This window comes from Terrapene carolina, unplaced genomic scaffold (genome assembly GCF_002925995.2).
Source record: "Terrapene carolina triunguis isolate 2854851 unplaced genomic scaffold, T_m_triunguis-2.0 Scaffold247, whole genome shotgun sequence".
Classification (NCBI taxonomy): Eukaryota; Metazoa; Chordata; order Testudines; family Emydidae; genus Terrapene; species Terrapene triunguis.
The window spans coordinates 17,295,168-17,316,503 of NW_020664598.1; the positions used below are offsets into that span (position 1 = coordinate 17,295,168).

The window sequence follows — 21,336 nt, forward strand, 5'->3', positions numbered from 1 at the left end:
TGTGTGTGTGTGTGTGTGTGTGTGTGTGTGTGTGTGTGTGTGTGTGTGATACAAACATTTCTATTCCTGTTACTTCCCCTGCCTCCTATAACCTGACTCATATTTAGCGCCTGGAGCGAAGGACAATTATGTTACAGTGGAGTTATGTTCCTGCTTGTGTTTCAGAATGGTAGGAGGGTGGAGTTTGTGGCAGGGCTGGCAAGAGAAATCACAGACAGCGTTTCTGTTCCGAACGACTGACAGTTTTGTTTTTCTACAAGAAATGGTGTGTGTGTGTGTGTGTGTGTGTGTGTGTGTGTGTGACTGTTTACATTTTCCAGTCAGCCATGAAACCTCCAATTTCCCAATTTTTTTCCCAACACTTAGTAACTTTCATACTGTCACTGTAGCAATTGATCTGCTCAGCCAAATCAGAGAAAACTATCATAGCTCCTGGGAGCAAATCTCTGACATTGTATGAGGTGCACAGCAGGAATAAGGCCCCGATAATTTCTGCCCAAGTGAATCACCACAATGTCTGGTAGATCACAACCTCTTACGTCGCCGGTTAGATGCTGCAGAGTGGGCAAAACATGACACTAACATGGGCCACCTCTCTCCACCCAAATCAGCCTGTAGTCAGCAACGTCTATGTCCTGTTGTACTCCTTGCTGTCCTGCAAACTTCTGCAACCTCATGATCCAGGAATCGGCCAGAACCCACATGCTGGCAATGCTGGCAGTGCACACATTTCATTTCCCTCAGCAAACCTCCGTGCTGTGTGTGCTGTGTGTCTTTGGAAACATCGCATTAATCTGCCCTGAGATCAGGAAGTAGCCACTTGCTGCCCTCTCCCACCCAACCCCAGGGGCTAGTAAAATGCAGATTTTTCTCAAACAACCAAGCCAAGGCTTGCCTACTACCAGCCTTCATTTCCTGCTTCTGCAATCCCTCTCCCTGTCATCATCTTCTTCTCCCCCCCCCCCCCCCACACACACACCCTCCACTCCTTGGTCTCCTCCACACTGATGCAACAAATTCTTTTGACTGTTGTGTTCACAGTGAACCTCCCAATAAAATAGAAACACCTATTATAATAGAGATGACTTGTAGCAAGCCGTGTGAGTTATTAAATCTTTGCTGCACAGGGGTACAAAGCTTCAGACTAGAAATGGCCATGGCAGGGTGTTCACCGGTGTAGTGGTGAACATTTCCTCGAACTACCCTTGCATTTTTTTTCTTTATTGGTGCATGCACTCTGTAATCCTTCCAAACTACGCACTATACAAGTGAAGTGAACACATTCTTAAATATCGTTCTCTGTTTGGGTCTCCCAAAGATTTAGTGGGTGCCATGCAGTTCCTTGTGTACAACTTGACAGAATGAAACCATTTTTGACCTTCATTACATCAGTAGTTAATACCTAGATCTTTATTAAATAAATTTAATAAAACAAAACAAACACAAACCCCTCTCCTGGAAACTTTTAAAAATAGCTCTTCTATTCAGCGCTTATATTTCTGTAACCGGTGGGTGGAATGACCCCAAATTTGAGTCTCTAATGGTATTTTTCATCTGACTGTGGCATACCAAATTTCAAAGGAATCAGACTAAGCATGTTGAATTTAGAGGACTTAAAATTGTCTGTCTGTGTTTAAACAGAAGTCGTGATGCAACCTTAACTACAGTGGCACTGCTGCACCACTATCATTTCCCACAATACCTTGGGTCTCAAATTTTGGCATAAGACTTTTTAGTTATGCAGATCCCTTTAATTATGCAAGACTCATTCTTTCTTATCCTCTCTCCCTCATCTTTAAAATGTTTTTAGTAAATATCTTGAATTCTTCTAAATCTCAGAGCAAGAGAAAGCAATCATCATATATCCTATTAAATCAACCTTTCCTTTGCATTTTTTCCCCAGTTGTGATTGTCCAGTTCTTTCTGTGAGCTATCCCAGCACTTGCTAATGCTACTAACATTCTGTCTCTCATTGACTTGGTATAGACTCTAGTCAGCCTGGGGCAGGGTAAAACGTGAAGTCTGTCGTCTCATTAACATGTAATTTCATAGTTAGGTATACAGTTTTGTGTTTGAATACTCTGGTATATCTTTAGATAAAATACCGACTGAATGTGCCTCTCTTCTTGCATGGAAGATATTAGGGTGAGGGGTGACAGTATAAAATGCTTTGATAGATGTTTTTCTTAGACTGGAGCCAGCCTGTAACTTCCCACAATATTTCTAGTGGGAGGAGAGGGCGAATCCCAAGACTAGTGTGCTTATGGCATTATGGGGGCCTGTGATGCATGGTGGAACTAAACAACTGGGCCTATAAAGGGAAGAGGAAACCATGTATGCTTGAAGTAAATCCTATGCTGCAAGTCGCTCTTTCTTTGATAATTGAGGGCATTCCGCACATAACTGATGTTGATGAGTTTTTGTTACTTACACTTGCAAGTCCTCTTTAAATAATTTAGGAAATAAAATTGTTCCAACTTGAGGGTGCATTTGAAACAAAGCTTTTGAACATGCATTTTGTACTGCTTACCCTATGGCTTATTTCAACCCTAAAATGATCTCTTCCTCACACCATGTCCTCTCTCACACCTTTAGACTAAGTACATCTGGTTTTCAGAAATTGTTTTATCCTTCTGTCTCATGCTGAGCTAATTTAGCCTCATCTTGGTAAACAAGAAAATGGCTTTCATTCGACAGATTTTGAGCTGGAGTGACTGCAGCTGTCGTCTGGCCTGTGTGCAAACCAATTTTGTTCTCTTTTGCCTGGCAGGGAGCCTACACCAGAATTGTGTCAGGACTAATCAGCATTAAACCAATGTCAGGATAGCTGCAGAAAGCTGCCCTGCAGCGAGGCAATAGCAACAAGGCTTTTCAGACAGGATTAGTAGGAACACTGCCTAGGCTGCAGCTGTGTACAAAATCTCTGAAGTATTTCACTCATGACTCATGGTTAGGGATTCCTAGCCTGCCACAGAAATGTGGCTGCCCAGTGGCTAATACACTAAGGAATCTAGCATGATCTACAGAAAAGGGGTGAGAAATGCTGCAAGACCTATAAAATACAGAGCTATCGTTTCGCAGCCTGGATCAGTGGGTTTTTTTCTTCTTGGGGAGGAATTCTGTTCCTGGTGTCTGGCCAAAGGATGTTACTTGTAATGCTCATCCTCCTCTTGTACGGGGTAGAAGTACCAATCAGCTTTGACTCAAAGGTTCTGTGATCTCTCCCGAACTGCTTGGATCTTGCTTTACCAGTTGAGTAAGGCATACTTGGGCTTCTTCCTTACCTTGGTTGGTGGGGAGGGTTGCTCAATAAGGGCCAGATTCACAAGAGTTCAGGTCCCATTTAGGCAGAAAAATGGGTGACTAAATTGTCAAAGGAAAAAGGCCTATAGACAAAGAGTAACTTTTTTTTTTTTTTATGGCTGCTGGGTCCAGTTCCCATCCAGAGTGAAGAGAGACCACCTCAAGAGTGATTGTTTCAACAACCTGTTTCTCAAGGCCTCTCAGTCAAAAGTTAGCTCTAGTGAATCTGTCTCCACTATGCAAAAACCTACAGACTCAGCTCATTCTGGACTCCTGATTCCTATTGCAAATGGAGAGCTCCTGACACTAAGACTTTCCTTCTTCCCACTCAGACCAAGTTCTTTACAAGGTCTGAGCTGCAAAGTGGAAATGGTAGATCCAGTACAGACTATAGACTTTTTCCAGCGGCCTCTTGTGCTGGCAAAGTCCCTCTTTACTAGAGAACAGCTGCATACTTTCCTTGGCCCTCATGGTACTGGGTACTTGTGAGAGAGTCGTGCTTAAGAAAATGAGGGTTGGGGCTAGTTACAGCCCAAATTGGGACCTTCAAGAGTGACGTGCCTAATGTGATGACCGGTTTAGACCACGTCTACTGGGCTCTACAGTGACATGTCTACAGCACTGTAGCTATGCTCCTGTAGCACCATAGTATAGATTTTCTGCAGTGACAGAAGGGGTTTCTCTGTCGATGTAGCTAATCCACTTTCCCCAGTGGCTGTAGCTACATCGAATTAGAAAAATTCCATCAACTAAGCTGTCTCTACCCTAGGGTGGGGTGGGGTAAGGTGAGGTTGACAGGTCAATATAGTTATGGTAGGGTAGCTAACTTTTAAATGTATACCAGGCATTAGATATGCTTTTTTTGATTTGTGGTGGTGTGCATATTCACCTGCTATATTATGCACATTCATTATGCCCAGTAGCTCCCTGAATTATCCTGAAACTGATGGCAACAGCTGATGGTTTACATAAGGCAGGCATGACCTTGTACCTTAATTGAACAATTAACGAGTTTGAAGATGGCCCTTGTGGGAAGTGCAGGTCGCAGTTAAATGGACACTGGCATGATTTCATTCTTTTTCTGGCCTAGTGGTGAACCAGGCTTCAGTCTCCCACCTGGAACTTATTGAACAGAATCTGTTTCAACAGAGCAGAGAACAGACTCACTTATCCCTGGTGAAAGTGGCAAAGATTAGTCACTATGCTGTCATTCCAATCCCAGCAATGCAGTACAGACTGAGGGTTTCACCTGCTGACTCCTGATACCCTGCCTTGAGGTTATGTCCTGGGCTCACTTCCACCCTGAATCTCCATCTGTTTACAAAGCTCTCTAGAGTCCAGCTATCAAGCATTAGGCAGGCCCTTTTTCATTCCTCTTCCTATGCAAGATTGTTTGGTGATTAGTGGAGACTTGCCTGTTTAAAAGGATCCTTATGCACCATGAACATCCATGCCAGTGTTGGGGTGGAGGGAGGGGGCTCATTTAGGGTGAGGGATGATGCAGGGAATAGATCCTTTTTTTCCTTAGAGGAGGAAGACCTGTTCATGCCTTAGAGCTCAAGGCTGTGAGGAATGGGCTAGACAACATGATTGTAAAATCACCGTAGCTGGTTAGGGTAGGTTTACCCAAGAAAGGTAAGTCAACCTTTATTAGGTCAAGGTACATGTCCAGGAGTGCTTCCACCAACCTAAGAAGGGCAGTGTGGGGAGCTGAGAATCTGGTCTCTCCGCTCCGCTGGCAGCTCCCTGCCGAGAGCCCAGCTGCCTCACAGGCTCTTGATGGGTTGTCTCCTTAGGGAAGGGGGGGGGGGGAAGGAGAGAAGCCACCTGGGGCTTATCCAGCTCCCCACTGGGAGTTGGGCAGCCTTGTCAATGTTATGGCTCTCTGAGCTGTGACATTGACAAGGCTGCCTGGCTGGGAGCGGGATCCAGCCCGCCGGGCTCCTCACCGGGCTCCCAGGCGGCTGGACCACTGGGGCTCTAGCTGCCCAGCTTTCTTGTCAATGCGTGGCTTCTGCCACGAAATCGACAAGACCGCCAACAGCGGGTGTAAGTAATGCAGTGTCTACACAGAGACTGCCTCATCCTGATTACACCGACATAAGCCTTATACCTCTCATGGAGGTGGATTTGCTATGTTGGTGTAGTAGGCACTTAACATCGGCGGGAGGAAGGCTGTAGTGTAGACACTGACATAATTAGGTTGTCGTAAGCTGTCTTCTGTCAACCTAACTATGTAGTGTAGACCAGCCCCCAGTCCTATATTCTGCCACAGCTTCCAGTTACAGGTCCCATTGTCACCAGTGTAGATGAGTCAGTAATGGTTCTCAAATTCAACACAGGAGTAAATCTAGCTGTGAACATATCTATTTTTTTTTTTTTCCTCTGCAGATACAGTGAAAAGTAGAGTAATTTGCATATGCTGCTCTAGTTGTTTGGGTATTAATAATTCATCACTGAAAGAAAAGGCTCTTCAGGAAAACTTGATCTAATGCGACTCATCTCTGTCTTAATTGAATTCCACACTTGTCTTTTATGCATATACAGCTCACACAGAATGGGGAGGAGGGGGGGAATACAAAGCACATGGTACCATAAAATCTTGAGGTCTTAAAGACTTAAGAATTCGAGTATTTGATGTACTTTTTTTTTTTTTTTAAAAGAAGGTGCTAAAGGAAAAGCTTTTTGTCACACTTATTGTACTAACAATATTATTAGCATATAGCATTTTACATCTTCCACGCTCTACTAATGTTAACTAATCCTCATTTCCCCCCACCTATGAGTAAGGAAGGTAAATAGTAACATCCCAGTTTCTCCGAGGAGGAAGACTGTAGAGTAGTTAAGTGCCTTGCCTGAGACCATGCAGTATATCATGGCAAAGCCAGGTTCAGAATTTGGGAGTTCTGGTATCTTAGTCCTCACTTAATCCCCTACACTTATACAGTCTCATTTTACATTTGGGAAACATTATATGTTAGCATTGTGGATCAGCCACACCTGCTAAGGTTAAGGTTGCAGAAGTTTTGGGGGAGGTTGTACCGTTTTTTAAATCTTCCCTCTTTCCCTGTTTCATTAGTCATTGGAGTAGATCGCTTTTAGAAGCCACTGGGATATCCTTAAAATATATTTGAGGCACTATCTTTCTGTTAGTCTTACTTTTCAGCCTTTTTTGTTCTTTGAATACATTCCTGACGCAACATATTTAGTGAACTAGGATTGCCTGGGTTACAGTACTCTTGAGCCAGGTCATGGTCAAAAAGCACTATTTCTAAATTACTTAATAAATTGAGGATTAAGGAGGGAGGAAGGCAGTTATCCTTAAATGAGTTCACCTACTCTAAGATATGCTTTTGATTTGCTAGCTGTGTGTGGGGTTATGATTAAGTGCTTTTCAAAGCAAAGACTGAAAGGTTTGCAATAAAATGCAAGCTTTTTAGGTGAAACGTCATCATTTGGTAAGTGGTTTCTTAGTTGCTATTTTTTTTTCTTTTAAGCAAATCACCTGAATTTGATCCATCTATCTGCACTTTGAGGGTATGTCTTCAATGGGTACGTCTCCCCACTTCTTATTGTTCCCCTGCACGCAAGAAACACAAAACAGATAGAGACAACAGGCTGCTCCTTAAGGCAGCATGGCACAATTGAGCCCACCTTCCTTTAAGCTGACTCTTTCCATTCTGTCTCTGATTGCACACTTTATTACGGCGCCCCCTAGCCTGCAAGCATGACGAGGAACTTCCTTTCTCTCCTCCTTCCTGCCCCATACACTGAGTGATAGCTTGGCATTCCAACAAAACCCTCACAATCCCATGGTTAGTTATGCTGCAGTAAAATGAGCTGCTCCGTGATACTTTCCCAGTGAACTGTAGGCACACTTGTCCATTCTGGTCACATGGAGGGAATTGTGGCATTGGAGGACTATCAGCACTTAAAAGACTTATTCTGTGTCAACCTGCCAATTTCTCAGCCCTGGTCTACACGAGGGGGAGGAATCGACCTAAGATACACAACTTCAGCTACGAGAATAGCGTAGCTGACGTCGACGTATCTTAGTTCGACTTACCTCGCGTCCTCACGGCGTGGGGTCGATTGCCGCGGCTCCCTTGTCGACTTTGCTTCCGCCTCTCGCCGAGCTGGAGTTCAGCAGTCAACGGGAGAGTGATTGGGGGATCGATTTATCGTGTCTACACTATACGCAATAAATCAATCCCCGATAAATTGATTGCTACCCACCGATCCGGCGGGTAGTGTAGACGTACCCTCAGTGAGATCAGCCCGAGGGAAAGCAGCATCGACACTCTAACCAGCACTCCACTTAACTTGGGATAGAGGTTCTTGTGGTGTGGACATACCATGACCTTATGAAAGGCAAAGCTGCAAGAAAATGTTTCCTAGTCTCCTTATCGTTTGGTTACCAGGCACCAATGCAATGCCAGAGAGTCAGATGACATATTAATGTAGTACGTCTGATTACTGAAATTAAGCAAGTCACGTTCATCTACAAAACTTAGTGATGAATGGAAAATTCAGCATTTTGGGGGTTAAAATGTACGGTATATGTAACCATATACAGTTTTGTTTTTAACTGGTGTGAGGATTGTGAATTTAAAGCCTAAAAGGGAGCACTCCTTGTAGCTGTTAACAAGCAACCTCATTCAAACATTTAAAAAAAAATACTTTACTCTGAAGCTTAACTGTTTTTGGTTCAGAAGTAATAGTTTAGCTATAGAGTTTAGTAGAACTCTAAATTCCATCAAGCCTCTTGAATTTTGTAGCTACAAGCCTTCATTTATGTAAGTGCTCAGATTTTTTCATTATAGTAGGTATGTGTATCCTTTTCTATTTTTGAAGTGGGAATTCTACTCCAGGTATACATGGTCACAAATTTGCAAAGGCATCTGGCAATAACCTGATCTCATGATGTTTTTCCATATACCTGTGGAGCCCTTGGTATCTTACTTTGTAACAACTTGTGGGAAGCTGATGTTTAATGTGTCCCCTTCCAGTCTTTTTACCAAAGCTGTTAGCAGCCAAATAACGAAGGGATGGACATGTTCTCAATGTCTTTCAGTCCTTTTGTCAGCTAGCCAATTTGCTGCTTGTTTGTCTTAAATACAACAGAAGAGTTGCAGATCTCAATCTCACAGCTGTGTGTCTGTTACAGTTGCTGTCACTGACAAATATTTATGGTCTGAGACTTCCCTTTGATGTGCCTTTAAAAAACAAAAGGGGAAATCCCTGTGTAAATATCTATATGCAGAGTATATTCATTTCCTCTTTTTACAATTTAGAAGCGTACACAGGTGTATATACTAGTTTTCCTTTTTGTGTTGACAAGAGCTGGTGTATGTCGGGGGGACCTTTTGGTTTCTTTGTATATTGCAGAATAATGAATAATACAGCACCAAAAAAAAGTTAATGAAATACTGTTTCCCTGCACAAGTTAACTGCAGAGTGTTATCAACTGGCTGGTAATTTATTATGTCCATATTATAGAAGCATCCTTGCTTTGCTTAATGTCTTCTCTCTAACTTTCAGAAGACTGGAGAACCTTGATCAACTGGCCAGGGTAATTTCTTGACTTGTTGAAATGTTCTATTACAGTGTCCATCTTTTTGGAAGGGATGTGTGTGTTTACATGTGCATGTAAGGTATCCTACAAAAAGTGGAAATTAACTAATTGCTAAGGAGGAGTACAAAAGAGTCAGAAAGGCTAAGGCACAAAATGAGTTATACCTAGCAAAGGACATTAAAGAACATTCTTATTGCCTTTTAACACATTTGGAGCAAAAGAAAGACGAAAAAAGTATAGTCCTACTACTTGGGGGGGGAAAGAGAGCTAATGACTGACAACAGCAAGAAGACTGAGGTGCTAATATCTGTCCTGCTCCAGTCTTCACTAAAAAGGTTAATGGTGACTAGGTACTCAACATAATTAATATTAACAAGAGGGAAGGAATGCAAGCCAAAGTAGGGAAAGAACAGGTTAAAGAATATTCAGGTAAGTTAGATGTAATCAAGTGGGCAGGGCCTGGTGAAATTTATCCTGGAGCACTTAAGGACCCAGCTGAAGCAATCTCGGAACCGTTAGTAAATATCTTTGAAAACTCCTGGAGGATGAGTGAGAGGACTGGAGAAGGCCAAAGATAGTCCTGTCCCTAAAAAGGGGAACAAAGGGGACCTGGGGCGTTATAGACCAGTCGGCCTAACTTTGATTCCTGGAAAGGTACCCAAACGAAGTATTAAACAATCAATTTTATAAGCATCTGAGGGTTAAGTACTGGCTAGAATGGATTTATCAAGAACAAATAGACTCAGACTTAAAAGCTGGACGGGACTGTTGTGATTATCTTGGGTGACCTCCTGCACATTCCAGGCCACAGAACCTCACCCACCTACTGCAATAGGCCCATAATCTACTCAAGGTACAGAGAATCCACCATTTTACTCTAGTTTAAACCAGCAAGTGACCTGTGCCCCATGCTGGGGAGGAAAGTGAAAAACCTCCAGGGTCTCTGCCAATCTGACCTGGGAGGAAATTTTTTCCTGACCTCAAATATGGCAATCAGTTAGACCCTGAGCACATGGGCAAGACCCACCAGCCAGACACCTGGGGAAGAATTCCGTTGTAGTAACTTAGAGCCTTTCCCATCTAGTGTCCCATCTTTTATGAGGTCCTCACTACTTACCAGTACTAAATCTAAAATAGAATCACCTCTTGTTGGTTCAGTGACTATTTGAAGTGACTATCTGTCAGCTATCACTTCCTGGAATATGTGGGCCCTACCATTATTAGTAGCACTTGTCCTCCAATCTATATCTGAGAAATTTAGTCTCCCACAGTCATACAATTCCCAGTAGTATTTATGTCATTGAAGATATTCGAGGTGTCTCTTCAAATCCAAATTGGATCCTGGGTGCCTCTAAAAGACCAAGCACAATCCCAGTGCAGCCTGTAATGCCTGTCTTCCCCAAAGTAATTTTGACCCAAATAGTCTATTTTATCCATTCCATTATTTTTCCTTTCTTTACAGTCTTACTTCATCATTAATATACAAAGCTACTCCACCACCTTTACCTTCACTTCTGTCTTTCCTGAACAGCACATACCCTTCAATACCTGTATACCAATCGTGCCAACTATTCCACTATGTTTCCAGTATCCCTATAATTATGGGCAGCCAGTGACCCGGCCGTTGTGGGAGGCTAACCCTAGACCCCTCCCCTTGTGCCCAAGACTCTGCCCCCCCCCCCATCAATCCCCCGTCCCCCGCCACGGCCCCCAACCCCAGTCCCTTGAGAGCAATGGCCACATTCTTTGCACTTCAGAAAGATATCTCTACAGTGCTACATGGTTATGACTGATATCTTTTACTAACTTCTACAAACCTCAGTAGGTGCAGCCTTCGGGCAAAGAGCACCGCATGCAGTAGTCCCTCAGTGGACCAGTTTAACTTAAAGAAGGGTAATGGTTTGTCTGTATAGAAATTAACTCTCTTCCTTAAATTTCTCTCACAGCTAAGATCCCATTGTTATCTGTGGACTTCAACTTACTGAGGAATAAGAAAAAATTAACTAGGCTTTTGTGGAGACGGGGCTATGTTAACTCAAAATTGTACGATATGAGATGTTGTGTTACCCCATCAATACAATTTTGCTTATGTTGGGTGAAGACCAAAAGAATATGCTGCTGGGTGAAGAGTGACAGTGGGTTGGACTCCTGAATTAAAGTCCATCCAGGCTGCTTGTTTGGAACTGTGAGGGGTTGAATTTAAAGGGCGGTCATTTAGCTTCCTGAGGAAGAAGGATCACCGAGAGGTCCAGGGAGTTGGACTGTGATCAGGAAGGGAAGTACTGCAGGAAAAATTAGGCTTTCCCTCTGGGAGTAAGAAGTAGAAGCGTTACTGAAAGCTATTGTTGTGCTTGTTTTATTTACTCAGATTGAAAAACCACTCCACTTTTATTTAAACCCAGCAGTTGAAAACATAGACAATCAGTGGGTTTGAGTTCTGCAGGGCCCCTAAAATAGTTAGGAAAACTAGTCAGGCATCTTTGCACTCTGTGTTTGTGTCAAATATTCATTAATTAGAACCTTGGAAATAAAATCCAGCACAAATTTAAGCTTCTCTTCCTTCTCCCACCCGTCTTTGCCTACCTTGTAGTCACACTTAAACACATTGGCAGAAGGTGTTTGCAGTTAATTTATTTCCATACTAGCAGAATGTGAATAGTCTCTCTAGTCTTCAGTAACAAAGCACTTACCCAAAACCAGATGTCCTGACTGGCAAGTGTGGAGGTAATATATATAACCTGTAATCTGTAACTCAATGTCATATATTATGACTGGAGAATTGCTAATATAGTACCTATTTTTAAGAAAGAGGGGAGGAGGGGAAAGTGATCTGGGAAACTACAGGCCCATTAGTTTGACCTCAATATGCAAGGTCTTAAAACATTATTTTGAAACAGAAAGTTGTTAAGGACATAGAGGTAAATTGGGATAAAATCCAACATGCTTTTATAAAAGGTAGATCATGCCAGACCAACCTGATAGTTCTTTAAGATAACAGATTTTTTTAGACAAAGGAAATGTGGTGGATCGAATCTACCTGGGTTTCAATAGTAGTGATACAGTTGCACATGGGAAATTATTAGTTAAATTGGAGAAGATAGGGATTAATATAAGAATTGAGAGGTGGAAAAGGAATTGCTTAATGGAGAGACTAAAACAGGTCATGCTGAAAGGTGAGCTCTCAGGCTGGAGGAAGGTTGCTAGAAGAGTTACTCAGGTCCCAAGACCAATCCTTTTCTTATTTAATGTTTTTATTAATGACCTTGCCACAAAAAGTTGGAGTGTGCTAATACAATTTTGTGGATAACACAAAGTTGGGGAGGTATTACTAATATGGAGGAGGACCAGAATATTATATAAGAAGATCTGAACGATCTTGAAAACTAGTAGTAGTAGAAGAAATGGGATGAAATTTAATAGTGCATAACTGCACTAACAAGAATTTTTGCTATAAGCTGGAGATTTATCAATTGGAAGGGACAGAGAAGGAGAAAGACCTGAGTGTATTGGTTGATCACAGAATGACTGAGTTGCCAATGTGCTGCAGCTCTGGAAAAAAAAGGCTAATGCAATCTTAGGATGCATCAGGTGAGGTATTTGAAACCTCAGCTGGAATACTGTGTGCAATTCTGGTCTCCCGTATTTAAGAAAGATGAATTCATACTGGAGCAGGTGCAGAGAAGGGCTACTAGGATGATCAGAGTAATGAAAACCTACCTTATGAGAGGAGACTCAGAGTTTGGCTTGTTCAGCCTAACCAAAGGAACGCGGAGAGGGAGATATGATTGTTCTCCATTAGTACATCATAGGGATGAATACCAGGAGAGAGAGGAGTTATTTAAGTTAAACACCAATGTTGATACAAGAACATATGGCAGTAAACTGGCCAGCACCAAGTTTAGGCTTGAAATTAGATGAACCATCAGAGGAGTGAAGTTTTGGAACAGCCTTCCAAGAGGAGCAGTGCGGGGGGAGGGGGAGGGGAACGACCTCAACTGGCTTCAAGATTGAGCTTGATAAATTTATGGAGGGGGTGGTATGATGAAACTGCCCACAATGGCATGTAGCTGATCTGTGACTGCTAGTAGCAAATATCTCTGATGGCTGGTGATGGGGAGGGCTCTGAGTTACCACAGCGAATTCTTTCCCAGATGGTCGATCTTGCCAAAATGCTCAGGGTCCAACTGACTGCCATAGTTTGGGTCAAGAAGGAATTTTCCTCTGAGTCAGATTGACAGAGACCCTTGTGTCTTCCTCTGCAACATGGGACACAAGTCAACTGCAGATTTAAACTAATGTAAATGATGGACTTTCTGTAGCTTGAAGTCTTTAAATCATATTTGATGACTTCAGTAACTCATCCAGAGGTTATGGGCCTATTACAGGAGCGGGTGGGTGAGGTTCTGCAATGTGCAGGATGTCAGACTAGATGATCATGAAGGGTCCCTTCTGAGTCTCTAGCAATATCTGCAGGATAAGTACCAAGGCCCTTAAAATATCCAAATTAAAAAATACCACCAAATGAGAATTTCATTGAGCTGATGTATTAAGATGTGTGAATTTAACATTGTATTAAAAAAAAAATAGAGGTTTTCATTCTGAGTGCTGGGCAGCTGTATTTCTTATTGTATAAAAAGTCCACACTTCTACTATATTTTTTTGCTTTAGGGGTTTTTTTGTATTACAAGGAAGACCTATTTCTTCTCCCTTCCACTTGCATGAAATATAAAAACAAAACCCTTTCATTGTAGAAGACTTTAGCAGGATTTTCAAATAGGAAAATTCAATAGGAAAATATTTCCTCCTATTTCCCTTTTTAAAAAAAAGCTCTTTTTTAAATGGATGCCTTTAAAAATCAGGAAAACAGATCTTGAAATAAAGCACTTAAGTAAAGCATGAACCAGTGCTTATAGAAGCTTGACTCTTAAAATGTTAGCTGCTTAAATTTGTTGGCACTTCCAAAAAATGAACTTGGAACATTTCATTACGTTTAACCCAAACAATACCACTTTACAGTGAGCAAATCAAGTGCATGACTCATCTCTTGTTGTAAGGTAGAAAGGTCAAGCGTCAAAGGAGTACTGTTCAAAATTCTCTTATGCTATGCAATTGTTCTGGAATGGGAAAATATAATGACGTATTATAATTAAAAAAAAAACTGAATCTTTTCACATTATCAACAGCAAATTAAAAACTTCAAATTGCTTTTTTAAAAAAAAAAAAAAGAAAGAAAAAAGCTCAAGTATAGCATGTTAATATAAAGACCTAGTACTTAAATTTCTTGTGCTAGTACTTGCATAAGAACGGCCATACTGAGTCAGACCAAAGGTCCATCTGTCCCAGTATCCTGTCTTCCGACAGTGGCCAATGCCAGATGCTTCAGAGGGAATGAACAGAACCGGTAATCAAGTGATCCATCCCCTGTCACCCATTCCCAGCTTCTGGCAAACAGAGGCTAGGGACACCATCCCTGGCTAATAGCCTATCCTCCATGCACTTACCTAGTTCCTTTTTTTTTTTTTAAACCCTGTTACAGGCTTGGCCTTCACAACATCCTCTGGCAAAGAGTTCCACAGGTTGACTGTGCGTTGTGTGAAGAAATACTTCCTTTTGTTTGTTTTAAACCTGCTGCCTATGAATTTCATTTGATGACCATTCTTTATATTGACTCTGACCTGAGTTGGGAATGAAGAAGGGAGGGAGATAGTGAGGTAGAGGACAGAGTTGTAATTGATTTGGTTCAAAGTGACAGCGGGTCCCTACTGGCTATCAGGCAACAGAAGTGCTACAAGTTGAGTAGACCCCTTGCATGTTGTTTAACCTACATATCACAGAATAGGCAGTATCCTGTCGGAGCTGCTAAAATTCAGTGAAACACTAATTCCTTGATTTTAATTACAGTCTCTCTCTGGGTTGATTATAATTGGTAGCTTACTTTGTAGTGTTGTGCAATACTGAGCTTCTAGGGTTTTGTTTTTTGGGGATGTTTTTTTTTTGTGGTGGTTTATTTGTTTGTTTTTTTTGTTGTCACAGCTTTGTGTATCGTGATTGGCAACAGAGTGCTGTACAGACCCTGGGGACATGCTAACTTCTTGAACATTCCTTGATAAGCCAACGTTTGCTCACAGATGAATTTTGTTGTGCTTCTGTGCATTTTCTAATATTTGCATAGTCTTTTGTTAGCCCAGCAACAGAAATCGTGTATAATTGTTTCAGCTGTGACTTTATCAAGCTCTTTTATGTAGAGGTACTGGCCAAGACTTTTAAGTGACTAGTGATTTTCAGTGATTCAATTTTAGGCTGTCCAATTTGAAACATCTTGAAGAGGCTTGATTTTTTTTTTTTTTTCCCAGGGTTCAAGTACATCCCCTCCCTCTCTTCCCCATGTCCACCAGAGGTCAGAGTGTCAATATAAAGAATCCTAGGCATTAGCAAGAGCAATGGAAGTACCTTGTCTTTACGTTAACGTGCTGCACTTTGGCTCTGTTTTCTTCCCAAGATGTCTACATTCTTTACAATATGATAAAGAAGCTACTAAATGCTGTACCAATCCACCATACTGAACGTGTATTTCATGCTGTATAAAGAAGGCTTTGAAAAACATCTTTCTTCCACTGAGCAGCTAATCTATTAGTTAAGGGACCGATTTTGATACCCCTCGCTCCTGCTCTGATATTTCTGTTCTCCGATGCCCTTCAGTGGCATTTCTCATGGTGAAAGGTGCTGTTCAAGGAGAAGTAATTGTGTCAGAATCTGATCCTGTATTTGTGTACATTTAGGCTAGTGAGACGTGGATGGGAGGTCGGAGTAAATATGGATTAAGATGAGCATGGACTGAGGAAAACACTGAAGAACCAACTTAAATCCCATTGGCAAAATCAGTGGGACTAAAGCATGTGCTTGAGAGCTTTTCTGAAGCAGGGACTAAGACAGCAATCAGCATCTATTTTGGGGACTTGATCAAGTATGTAAAGAATGTGAGGCTAAATCTTTTTAGCACAATATGAAACTACTTTAAAAATAGCGTGGTGTGCTGAAAGATGTCAGGAGAATGTATTCTATAATGGTATATGACACTTAAGTTAAAAATTCACTTAAATCTATCACTCAAACTCTGCTCTTCAAGCTAGTACAGATACTTACTTTTTTTTTTTGGTTTTAAGGATTCAGAATGCTCACAAGCTTAAGTATAGGGGTACCACAAAGGATAAAAGAGCAGCACTTCTTTGGTGGTGGTGGTTGTTGAATGGGACAGACTAAAGATCTGTGTCCAGATGCTGCCTGTAACGGAAAGCTGTGGATTGGAATCCTGTATTTGGAAAGCTGTTTTCTGGGACAGAAATCCAACTTAGAAGCAAAAGGGCTATGTCTTAGAATTCCATGTGTGTTTGTCGCAGAGAAAATGGAAGCCTGAGACTAAGAATGACTGTTGCCTGTATCTAGAACTGTGAAAAGTCCAGTTTTACACCTGTTGTATTACTTCCTGTTGACAGTTCTAAGCCTTTGTTCAGTAAAACATTCATATAACAGCACTGTACTCTTTAGCAATGAAGCTGATTAAAGGGAAATATTTAAAATATGTATTCTGCAGCTAGCTGTCTAAGTGTAATAGTTAATCTCTGTTACAATGACTTTATGTAAAGTGGAAGTTCTTAATTCATTGGAAATGTTATGAGTGATTTAAACTATATTTCATAATTTGTTATAACCTGAAGGCAAGGATAAAATTTATATATCTAAAACCACTTAAGCCACAGTGTATTTGGTGACCTGGAGTTTACTGACATTGTGCAGTTTAAATAAAAGAGATTTCATCTGTCATATATTTGTTTCCTTGTGTAGTAAGAAGTTTTTGTTGATCTGTTGGCATCTGGGAGTGGAGCTATATTAAGAAACAGACACGGTTGATATTGTATAATGTTACTCTGCTGACAGATAGTGGATATATTTTAATCAGGTCAAAAAGAGTGGGTGATGGATAAACTGAATCGCTAGGGTCCGATTATTTAGCTTTTCTTTTTTTTACCCCTAGAACTATACAACGTTAACTTTTAACAAAAACCGCACTGTTTTTTAAAGGCATTTTCTTTAAATGCTAGGTTTTTTTCACAAGCATAACTATTGAGTGGTGGTAAACCATAGGTTCATACCATAATTTTTTTTCTCTGATTTATACTGACAGGAATTATACTGTACAATATTATCTTGTATCTGCACACTTCTCCATTATTAATAGTCCTCTGCCTTTTGCATCTTAGTACAGGGGTTTGCATAAGTTGTGTAGCTGCTTAACCATCTGATTATATAAATCTTTGTGCTTTGGTTATACACTCCAGTATTTAGAGAAATGTGTCCACAGCACATCAGGCTGCCCCATTTTCCCTGTTATCCTATGTAACTCCATTCTTCTTGCTATCTCTTCCTGCTGAAGCTAATGCAGATTACTTTACTTTAAACATTGTTGGTAGTTGAGAGCCTAACTCCCTTATGTCCATAGGATATGATTTTTTTTTTTTTTTTTTTTTTTTTTTTAAGTGCTTAAGTTAGGAGTTTTGATGGTGGCAGCCAATGAAAGCGCATACTTGTAGAGTCACTCTGGTTATTTATTAATGTACAGTGATTACACATCTTGGATTTAACCAAGAGAGCTTGGAGCACTGGGAATGTCATAACTGAGAGCTGAGTGTGGTTGTGTCTACTTGGACAGCCTCCTTGTGCTGTTATTGGAAGAGACCATTCCTTCCTGGAATAATTGAGTTTTTAGAAGAGGCAAAATCCCTCCCCCCCCCCCGATGGAATCTACTGCCACTAAAGAGGGGGAACTTGTGAGTGCAAGAATCAGGGCCGGCTTTAGGCCGATTCCCCGGAATCGGGCCCCGCGCCTTAGGCACCTTTTAAATTTTTTTTTTTCTTACTCACCTGGCAGCGGTCCGGGTCTTCGGCAGCACTTTGGCGGCAGGGGGTCCTTCAGTGCCACGGAAACCCAGAGCGAGTGAAGGACCCCCTGTCGCCAAAGTGCCACCGAAGACCCAGACCGCCGCTGGGTATTCGAATCGGGCCCCGCAGTTCCTAAAGCCAGCCCTGGCAAGAATCATACACTTTTTTTTTTTTCCTTCACTTGTGGTCTCCCTAACTAAATTTTCTTCCTTTGTCTGACTCTAGGAATCCCACAGGCAGCAGTATTTCTTAAGTCCTCTATTCTATTTAATGATTAGATTCAAATAAGTGGTGTGGTGGTGTTGTTGTTGTTTTGTTAGGTGTCTCAGAACTTGGGACTGAAATAATTTAAGGTTTCTGGAGTAGAAAACCATTGGTTTGCAGGTTGAAAGTGTAACCAGTATGCTGTAACTGATGGAGAGAATTAGAACCCACTGGCAACCCAAGGAACAAGAAGTTTTCTCCTAAAAACCAAAAATTCCATTCTAGATCTCTTTATTAAAAGCACTTCTCTCAGTCATCTGCAGAGGAATGTCTTTCCGAGTGATAGACAATTAGAAGAAGTGCTCATTCATGGATAAGGTTGCCAACTTGCCCATTTTTCAAAACTGGACACTACAGGCTGCCCCCATTGCTCATTCTCCACGCCTCCCACCCCAAATTGCTCACTTCTTCCCCACCCCCAGAACTCACCTGCTGCCTGCAGAGCCAGGCTGGGCAGAGCGGATACAAAGCCTGCCTGCCCACATGGGGCTGAGGGAGCTCTGTCCCTGGAGCGAGGGGCCAGAGAGAGCCGGGGCCCTGGGATGCTGAGAAGGCGGGATGGGCTGTCATGGGCAGTGAGCCCAGCTGCCTGCCTTGCTCCTCAAATGCCACTTGCAGTCCGGATCCCTCCTCCTCTATCAGCAGCTGCTCTTCCTGCCCTCCAGGCAGTGGCAAACAATTGTGGTTACTGCAGTAACCAGACTTGTTTGGTGTCTGGTCAGCAGTGCTGACTGTCTGCTGCACAGGTCACCTTTCGAGCGGACTTTCCGGTCGAAAACCGGACACCTGGTAACCCTATTCATGGATTCTCTTAAGTTCCTGTGCCACAGACAATTGACCAACAAGGAGGGCAGTAGTGAGAATCTATTTTAATTCACTTTTTGGAGCCAGTGTAATTCAGTGCCATAATGAACTGCAGATCAAATCCACAAAACCGAAATCTAAATTTTCATTTATCTAGTGCCCTATGATCATCTGTGTTCTCATCTTGATTTTTATTTCTGGGGTTGCATCTTTTACCTGGGACATGCTACTGTATCTTTAAAGATTTTGCAAACACTTTTCTATGGAAGGGTAACAAAACATCTGCTGGGAGAGAGAACATTTCAGTTAGACATGCTGTAAAAGAACTTTCAGAGAAGGGCTGGGAAGGAAAGATTTCTTCTACTTCACATTTTTCTGAGTTTGTGTATCTTTTGTTTGTTCATACATGCTTTTTGTTTTTGTTTCTGTTATGTTATATAGTCTTATACCAGTGGCTAGAAGCAGATCGCCATGGCAAGAGCTCAGATACTGCAAACAGAACCTCAGGTAAAAAGGGGGTTTCAAAATCAGAACTCCAGGCCATCTGTGCCTTTTTTTTTTTTTATATATATATTCTCCATCTTACAACTTCCCTTGAATCAACTCAAATTAAGGATCAGAATTAAATATTGCACCTTTAGTCTATAACTTAACGTGAATCAATAGCTATTAAATTTTATTCTTTCCCTAAAGCTCTCTTGGCAAATATGCTTCTCTCTTAGAAGAGAAACTTAATTTCCCCTGAAGTCTAGTGGTGGAAATCCTTCCATGTATATATTCAGTATATTTTGTCAGCTTAGTGACAGAATCTAAACACTTCTTTTATGTGAAGTTACTGTATCAATAGATACTTTATCACAAACTCCAACTCTGCCTAATATGCAGGTATAAAGCAATGTTTTCTAGTGCTGTCTCTGTTCCCACAAATTCCTGCTACAGCAGCTCATATGGGTTGTTGTTTTTTTTAGATCTACATTGAAAAATGTGCCTCATTAGATCGCAGGAAATAGCATGTTTGAGGTTAACAATTTAAAACATTCCAGACAGATTGATAGGACATCTGACTCTCCAAAGAGTTGCTTGTACTCAATTAAATCTGATGTTTACGTATTTCTATCAAACATTGGAGAGTAAGTGTTTCCCTGAATATACAACCCCACCTACACACAGGCATCCTGTTGAATAAATTTATTGTATATTTTTAATTTTAGTTCTAGAACTATTTTTCATCTGCCGTGGCCCCATCTAGAACAACTACAAAGCAATAGTCTAATGGTAACAAGAGTATGTGGTGGAGGAGGTGCCCTATAAGTATTCTTCCTGAATATTGAATGGTTAATGGCTTGTCCCTAAATATAATGTTAAGAGGCTATGCACTGCTGTTTTCCAACTACATCCGCTCAGTTCTAAAACCCAGCAATTAACAGCATAGTTGCTCCCTTTCCAAGCATTACTCTTCCTGGCTTCCTCCCTCTGTTCAGCATTCTGTGCACTTTACATGAGATGTTATGTGATACAATTGTCCAGTAGACTTTGGTTCTAAAGTTCATTCTACTGGGAGATAGCACGATCATTAGGAAATGCTGAACCAATTTAATTAAAAATGACAGCTAACGAAAAAGGTTGTCAGCATGATGTGAAGTATTGTGCACGCTCCCAATAGGTCTCTCTAAAGGAGTTAGAAGATATTTTTATTTCAGTAGTCACGTTCCAGAATTTGTAATCAACTACACATAGTTAAAATTCCTCAGGCTACAGGGTGTGGAATGAGGGGACTTTGCCAGTTTAATGTGCATCTATGTATGCCTCCTCTAGCTGTGATAGCTAATATTTAAATGCGTTTGTTTAAAATCTCAACACTCCTTGTTTTAGTTTCTGAGCAATCACTCCAGAAATGAGACTGATCATGGATGACAGTCTAAGAACTTTTTGCCCAAGTAATTTTATCCTGCACCCTAAATGGACAATAATATTTTATGTAACAGCTTCATGGAGTCTACTTAACATTCTAAAATTAAATTAACACAGTTTCACTTTATTTAGCAGCAGTGTTCATCACCTAGCCACTCACTTGTAAATCTGAACTAAACTGCATTTAGCAGAAATTTTGTGTGTTTTTAAGCTAAAACTTGCAGCATTATAAGTCCGATATAAGTATTACTAAGTATAATTAAGTATCCATTTACAGTGGAACTTAATCTGACGTATTATCATTGATTAAAATATGCGAGATACTATAAATATTAATCTGATTTACTAACCTAATAGTTTTAAGGGCTAAATTTAGGGCTAGATTGCTAACCTTACTTACACTGAGTAGTGCCTTAGTCTGTGAGTTTGAAGTAAATGGAATCTGTTGTGGAATACCGTGCAATTAATAGCGTCGGTATCTGGCCCCTAGTGATAAGCTGGATTCCATTTTAAAAGTGAAATCAGGCTCAAATATAGTATAT

At 41.2% G+C, this 21,336-nt stretch overlaps 1 protein-coding gene across 2 annotated transcripts in view; it reads left to right on the plus strand.

The window, feature by feature from the left end:
• DENND5B (DENN domain containing 5B) overlaps positions 1–21,336 on the plus strand; it is a 177,670-nt gene that overhangs the window by 64,322 nt on the left and 92,012 nt on the right. The window contains exon 2 of one of the 2 annotated variants that reach the window (XM_024202591.3): positions 19,325–19,390. The exons of the other annotated variant lie outside the window; for it this stretch is intronic. Within the exon in view, the coding sequence (XP_024058359.1) occupies positions 19,325–19,390 (66 nt within the window). The remainder of the gene's footprint in view (positions 1–19,324; positions 19,391–21,336) is intronic. 2 annotated transcript variants of the gene reach the window in all.